This window comes from Belonocnema kinseyi, chromosome 4 (genome assembly GCF_010883055.1).
Source record: "Belonocnema kinseyi isolate 2016_QV_RU_SX_M_011 chromosome 4, B_treatae_v1, whole genome shotgun sequence".
Classification (NCBI taxonomy): Eukaryota; Metazoa; Arthropoda; class Insecta; order Hymenoptera; family Cynipidae; genus Belonocnema; species Belonocnema kinseyi.
Genome location: NC_046660.1, coordinates 33,135,135 through 33,143,435, shown reverse-complemented (window position 1 = coordinate 33,143,435; position 8,301 = coordinate 33,135,135). Strand labels below are relative to the sequence as shown.

General features: G+C 29.7%; 1 protein-coding gene across 1 annotated transcript; it reads right to left on the bottom strand.

Moving 5' to 3' along the window:
• Positions 1-6: 6 nt before the first annotated feature.
• On the bottom strand, positions 7-7,844 carry LOC117171448 (beta-1,3-galactosyltransferase 5-like). The gene is made up of 2 exons (XM_033358782.1): positions 7,443-7,844; positions 7-1,361 (listed from the first exon to the last, which is right to left on the bottom strand). Exons 1-2 carry the CDS (start codon positions 7,561-7,563, stop codon positions 241-243), a joined length of 1,242 nt encoding a protein of 413 aa, XP_033214673.1. The 5' UTR covers positions 7,564-7,844; the 3' UTR covers positions 7-240.
• Positions 7,845-8,301: the final 457 nt, after the last annotated feature.

Here is an 8,301-nt window from a genome sequence, read left to right as displayed (position 1 = left end):
TGAAACGATCGCATCACCTCTGAAGTGATTTATATTAATAACTAATATCTACTATTTTCTGAGTACTTGTACATCTGAGACTGAGCATTCACAATTTCACATCTGATCAAAATGTGTCAGTGAGAACAAAAACCGGTATAAAACTATAGATCGATATCAACTGAGAATATGCTTCATGTCTAAAGACATGATAGTAACGTGATTTGTGGGGTTCGCCGAAAGAACCCCTCTGAGTGGTCATTACTTGCATTTGCTTTTACCGTCCAGCAGCTTTTTCCAGAGGTCGAATTGCTCACTGTATTTCACCATATGAATGCTGATACCTCTTTGAACGTTACACGGATTATACGAAATTTTTTTATTAAGAAACTCGTTAGCGAGGACACGCTTGATTCCAAGTTTATGAGCAACGATTCCAGTTATGAATACATCTTCGAGTTTAAGATACGTCTGGTCCAGGGCCCCTTCGTAAAGACTATGCACCACGTCACTGGACAGAAGATAGGCGGGTCCTGTCGTAAAATCTGGGAACATGGGCAACTTGTACTGTGCCTGGGAAACGTAATACTTGTTCTTCTTGCTCCTAATCGGCTTCCACTTTCTAGCTAATCTACCGAATATAACATTCTTGTCGTTTTGATGTTTGTTTATAAACGAGAGTAATCGCGGTACGTTGATAAACATATCGTCATCAGTCTTTAGGATAAACTTCACCTCGGAACAGTAAACGTCTACCCATTCCAAAATCGAGATTGTCTTAAGCGTTAAATTGGAATAAGAATCCACGAAATTTCCACGTATCACATCGCCATACATGTCTCCTTCACGTCGAAGAATTTTTTCGATTTTCATATCGAAAGTCGCGCCAAGAATGAAAACTATACTAATGTCCTTCCTCTGGCCATAATGTCCCCAAGTTTGTCTAATGGCTGTTCTGGCTTCAAAGTGAGTTGGCGCTGACATTATAATTATGACTAAGTTCATGTCCCTGCCAAAATAGGGGCATTTTTCGGAGACTGACACCGAGTGTCCTGATTCATATATGGCACGTGCAGAATCAGCGTTTAAAATTGGAGAACTACCTCCGGTATTGTTGGAGATTTTCATTATGACATCCTTCGGTTCTTTCGGTGTGTCATTGCTCTGTTTTAGGTTGATCGAAATGCTCGGGGAAGACGGAGATTGAGAGCTGGAGGACACTGAGACCATTGTGAGGATAGTAGAGAGATTGCTTGTGTTGTGAGACACATTAGAACTTAAGCCTGACGGTTCCAAGGTCAGGTTTTTAAACGTTGCGGTAATTTGAGTGTCTGTGCTCAGATTCCCATGAGTGTGGATTACTTCCGGAGGCGAAAAATGACCTGAAACGAATATGCCATTTCTTTACTAGGCATATTCTCTGCCGTGGATCGATATCAGAGACCATTGTGAAAATTAAATGTCACAGAACAATTTTCCGGTTAAGTTTATGTTACACATAATAAAACAAACGGACAGGAACAAAAGGCCCATTTAATTTGTCGAATGATGCTAAATTTTGTACTCGAATTATTATCTGCGCTAACTTTGAAGGAAAAATAATCTAAGTTTATTGAGAATTGACGGTTTTGATTAATAATAATATTGATGGGAATTTTATGCAAAAAAAAATCATTCAGCCTTAACACATTTGATTGAAAAGGTTTCAAGGTGAAAATTATTAAGCCAGTTTCTATGACTCTGAGATTAGTGATTCATTCATTGCTTTGGACGCGGTTTTTACATTTCTTTGGTTACTTCTCGTTTCACAACTACAATATCAAATCCTTATTTCACGTTTTCTAAAATAATAAATTTCTGAATGATTGAGTCGGTACAAAATAGTAGAAAAGAGAAACAAAACACTAAATGTTCACAACAGTCCCTGGTCCAGCGACAAATTTAGAGTTTAGAATTATATTTTTTACTTGTGAAAATATTACAATAAGTTGCAATTATAACATAATTATCCTGTTGACAAAAAAACAGATTAACTTAATTGTTTATGTGTATGTGTTTAATACCGTTTGTGGTCTTTCTTAGCTTAATTCACTGAGATAAAGATAATTGTGCTCGCGGAACTAAATAATTTTTAAAAAAAATAACAAACATAACATGGCATTACAAGATAATATATGAAGGCAATATGTGCTATAATTTTTTATTTCTAAGTGAAGATTCTTTCATTATAATTTAATTAATTCACAGTTACTGTATTACTTAAAATTAATCGAACACATTTCATATATTAATAATTATTAAGTCTTAATTCTTTTTATTGAGGTTTTTAGAAAGAATAATACGTTTTTTCTTTTTACTGGGAATACGTCTTTAATTATATTTTGTAATTTTCTTCAGCTGATAGGATTTATCGTTTAGGCACAAAGTTATTCCTTCTTTATGGAGTACATTTTTATTCCTCTCTAAAATAAAAGAATTTGCTTCGCATGAAGTACAAATAATAATAATAATAATAATAATAATAATAATAATAATAATAATAATAATAAAATGGAAGTATAAAGTAGGCACAATCGCTAAATAAAGTACTTTAATTTAGTCCCATAATAACTTATCAAATGTTGCTTTCGAACCTATTCTTGAAATCAATTCTACTTATTTCACAATATTTCATTTTTCCGGTTAGAACGTGCATTTAGTTGGCTAAATTGCAACAGAATTGACAGTGCATTCGTTCACCATATTATTACGGCTGTTATTTCTTCTAAAGCCAAGGTTATGGTGATTATTTCGAAAGCCGATTATTGGTTCGTAGTATTATTTAGTTGCTGATTCTCATCTTCCTTGATTTTTATTCACCCTAAGAGTTGTAAATTTAATCCTTTGTTAAACAATTTCTTGTTCAAAATGGACAAAATGAATATTTTAAGGGAAGCGAAGATAAAACAGAAGCCAAAGTACTTTCAAGTTGAGATACTGCTGAATTGAGGCCATACAAGTTAAACTAACAAAATTTATTCAGGTTTGAGAAAAATTGACTGCAAGAAAAAATAAAATATCCAGTTAAAATTACAAATAAAAACATGCTCCCGAAATATTAAACTTCGGAATTGATTAAAAAAACTTATCCCGTTCCGAGAGAATCAAAATTGAAAATCACGATATTACAGTATGACAGAAATATTTTTGTTAAAAATTCGAAGAAAAAAAAAGAAAATATGTATGAAGTAGGTAATCAGGAAAATTAGGTTTCTTTTTATCACAAGTCTAGAGAATCAGCTAAACGCGGGAGTTTAGAAAAATCTTCCATTCAGGTATTACCGTTTCTTTAAATTCCTGGTTTATTCAGGTCATTTCTCTAAATTCCTAGAACGTTTTACGTATTTAACCAAATTTCCAGTTTGAAAATAGAATCAGGATTTATTCTGTTTTATAATTCATTTAGAGCTTCAAACTGAAATATAATCAAGTTGATTTTATATAATTTATAATAATTCTGATCTATTAATGATTACAAAAGAATCATCGGCGATTGTTACATTTCTGCCCATACGTTTTTTTTTTTTACTTGAAAGTATAACTTTGAACCTGCATTTTCTGTCAATTAAATAGTAAGATATCATTTACTTGTCACAATAGGAATCACATTGTTGGCTTAGTACACTTTCAAGAATAAATTGTTGTTGTTTATAAAATTAAAAACATGTAATGAAGAAAGTATTCAACAATTCTCATTCATTGTCTAAAGATTTCAAATTACTTCATAACAAACATTATAAATTATACTTAGTTGGACGCATTTTAATATTTTCTAACTAATTCTACGATTAAGCTTCAGATTTTGTCTAAGTATCTAAAACACTTTAGGAACTTAGAGAAATAACCTCAAACTGTTCTAAATTCCTGCATAACCCAGGAATTCAGAGAAAAGGTAATAACTGAATGGAAAATTTTCATGAACTCCTGCGTTTAGCTAATTCCCTAGGATTTTAGACAAAACTATAATTTTCCTAATTACCTACGCCTATGGCATACATTTTTTCCATTAAATGATAATTTCAAGAAATATTAATGCTGAAAGGTCGAAAAAATGATTACTACATTAAAATTTTAAGAATTTTATTTCTAAATTATTGTATTAAAAATAATATTTCGATTTTTTTAGATTTTGTCTGAAGTGTTGTAATGATATACCTCGAAAACCCTGATTGGTTTTCCATTACTTGAAGTTGTATCATATCTTAAATTTGAAACTTTGAACATTAAATCTACATCACAGTAAACCTTATACAAATTGAATAATCTTGCACAGTTAAATTAAAACTTTAAAATTATTTAATAAATATTATTGAAAATATTATAAATAATGTTTTATATTAGTGCCACTGTATCTACGTTTCTTTCGAATTTTTTTACCGAAAATTTACAATTTAAAATAAAAAACTTTGGATAAAAAAGGCTCGTAATTTGTTAACAATTTTACATCCGTTAACGTTTTAAATAACAAATTTATATTTTAGAATAAAAATAATTTTTGTTGGAACAATATTTGCAGTTTTTGAATAGTTTTAGATTGTATGAACGTTTTGCATAGTGAATCGTTTATTTTAAACCGAAATCATTGGAAGTTTAAAGAATGTTCACATCGTTAGATTTAATTCCAATGATTTTTGTTATAATAGTCAAATTAACATGCTTAAAAGAAGAGAAAATAAACCATTATAATTTGAAGAAGATAGATCTTCGAAAATTTTTGGATTATATTTGTTTCTTTTATCGGAAATTATTATTTTTAATTAAAAAAAATTATATTTCGAAAACTTCAAAGAAGTTTCACAACTGTTTAACAATATTAGGTTTTGTTGAAATTGTAAAATGGAAATTGGTATGTTCCGTAAAAAAATCAGATTGCAAACATGAAAATTTGTTTGTACAATCGTAAATTAACCTAGCAGCTTTCACAGAAAATATCGATACACCTTTTAAAGATTTATAATTTTGGTAAAATTTAAGATTATGTTGACGTTTTTCATCTAAAATCGTATATTAAAAAAAAATCATTGAACTTCAAAGAAGATTTACAATTCAGAACCATTCCTTGCTTTGTTAGTGCTTTTCGTAAAAAATCTGAAAATAAACCATTTTTTTCAACCTGAAACAATTTCACTTGAAGTAATAAAAATTGAGCTGCAAATCATTTTAAGCAATTTTAAGCTAGAAATATTAAAAATTGAATGACTAAATTTTTGCTATAAACTCAACACTTTTTAAATTAAAAGTTAAATTATTTTCATTTTAAATAGATGAAAAATCCTTCAAAAGCTTTAAAAGTTTGGAACATCTACATGCTGTATTGCATTTATTCAAATTTCGAATTACTTTTGAATTTTTGTTTTAAATTTATAAACATTTTTTAAAATTATTCGAATTCTTCCTATTTTTTTTAAACTCTGCAAAATTAAAAATATTACCCTAAAATCTTCCAGATATATTTACGACAATTTTAGAACACTTTTTAAAGCGTTTTAAATATTTTCTTAAAATTAATTTTTCAAAATAAAAAGTAATTTTAAATTGTCCTAATAATCTTAAAAAAATATATTTTTTTTATTCTTTTGGAAGCCTGTGATAATTATTAAATAGCTTTCAATTTGTCTAAATCTAAATAGTGAGATATTGTCGGCATACATGAACACTTCGTTTAAATTATTTGTAATCATTTCAAACTTTAAATTAATTGTGAGACTTTTTAAACCTTCTAGACATGTATCTCATTAACTTAGTCGATTTTTAAAGGAATTATAGATGTACAATATTTATTATACATCAAAATGTAAACATTTTATTTGTAAATTAAATGTGTTCAAATAGAACAATTAAAATTGTAACGTTCAAAGTTTATTTTTTACGTCAATAACCTGGAAATTGCACAATTTTGAACTGAATCTCAATCGTCTTGTAAAATCAATTATTATTCACATGTTATTCCTTAATATATAGTTTAATGTTCAACATAAATGTAATTTACATTCACATTTATCAACTAATAAGGTTTGTATAAATTTAAAATTGTCGATTTGAAACGTTACTACTTTTGAATTTATTAAGACTTTAAAGCTACATTTTAAAATTCTTTAAATGAAAAATATACACTTGAAAGTTAAAATCCAAAATAGAACATTTTTAAGTGAAAGATTTTATGCATTGTAAACATTTATTATAACATAATTGAAAAATGTAAAAATTCAACTGATTATTTAAAATAACTGTTGAAATAAATCTTGGACAGATTTTTTTCCTACAAATTTGTACAATTGCCGGTGAAAAAATTAATTCACGTTTTTTCGGCCCAGCGACCACCCTGCATTTGTTATATTGTTAGTGTTTTTCGTCTAAAATTGCTAATGTTAATAACAGATTATTTTATTTTCAAGTATATTTAACAAATTTGAACAATAATTAGATCTTTTGCCGGAAATCGGTTATTGTGAATCAAAATGATTTGACTTCAAAAATGAAGATAATTTAAAACAAATTTCGGTCATGTTTGTGTTTTTTGTCGAAAAATGATATTCTTTAACAAACATGTAGTTTGTTTTTTTGTTTATATATTGCGCAAAAATATTGTACATAAATGCATCCAACATATTTTCCTTGCTTTTCTTTTATGTTAGATAATAGATACTATGAAATAAATAAATTTGGCAATAATATATATTCAATATTTTAATTTACAAATTGCGGAAGATAAAAGAAATAACAATCCCGCATTTTTGAGATTACTATTACTCATGACAGAAAGCATTATATGAACACGTGTTCAGCAAAATTCACTTTTTGCGAGTGAAATAAAAAAGCTGAAATGTGGTTTGCAACGTATAATATTTAAGTAATAACCTTGGAAAATAAAAACCAGTTATTTGGAGAACAAGCGTTAATTGTATCTTGTTTCTTCTACACATATTCTATTTTCACTTCCCATTCCTGTGCATGAATGCATTAATTACTCGATTAAACTTAAACTTCAATTTAAGTTGTAAAGAATACAGAAGTAAACAATTAAATTGTTTTTTCACAATTAATTACAATTTAAAATTAAACTATAAAGCTGTCATTGTGCGATAAAAATACTATTATTGTAATATGACCATTTAATGCATTTAAAATGTCTTCTAATTAATATTTATCAGATATATTAATTATTATTTAATTACCATATTAGCCAACATATTTTATCAAAATAATCCAGATCACATGGTTTTCTCGTAATCTGAACCTCTAATACATTTTACTCCAAGAATCCTTTCTCTATAAATTCGTGAATTTTCAATCGATTCTATCAAATTTGCAGGTTAGCTACTTAAAAAAACACAAAAGGGTAAGGAATAAGGTGATTCTATTTGGAATATGCGTAAAAATTCATGCTCAAATATCGGAAAGAGACAGATTTGATAAATACTCACTAAAGTTAGTGAATTGGATATCGGTGATCGTAGTCCTGTAGTAGGCGTAGAAAGTGAAAAGGATCAAACCGAAGATGAGAGTTTGCAGGGGTCGACTGCGGAGGTGTAAAAACTGGTACATGACGGAGTCGTGTGCCCGCCGAATAAACTAAATTAATCTTGGGTCTCCGCCGTCCCTTTCCTGACTCTTGGAACGCGCAGGACATCACGAACCTCCGCTGACCACCTTCGAACACGTCACGTCAAACACTGAACACCCTGAGCACAATGCGGTTTTCCATAACCACAACCCTCCTCGAGGCAGGTGCACCTGCTACTCATGAGTAAATCCCGCCTGTCTGCTTCTATCCTGCTGTTGCTGCCCCTGCCCTGCTATCGACAACTCCACGACCCCCACACAATTTTGAGGTTAGGTTTAGTAGTTTGCAGATGGAGCCTCTGTATGAGGGCAAGCGGGAAAGCAATGAAATCAGCTGATACGTGAACGCGCGTGTCTGGACTTAATCTGTGGCTCCAATTTCGATCCAGTCTCTTTATCAGAGTTTGATAAGGAAGATGCCACGTTGCGGGAGAATCTGGGTTCAGATAAAATTCAACAATGTGTGGAACACGAAACTTTTATACTTCTGGGATGGAAATGTATTAGATTGATGTGGTCTGGTTCACTTAATTTTTATACTTTTGTTTTGAAGAAAGCTTCTAACGATCCATAGATATATGTGCAATGATTAAGCACATACTAGCCATTACTTTCTCGATATTGTATTATTATTATTATTATTATTATTATTAAAATTTTAATTTATAGCATTGGGCAATGAGAGATCACACAAATGCAATAATAAAATTGCAATCATAT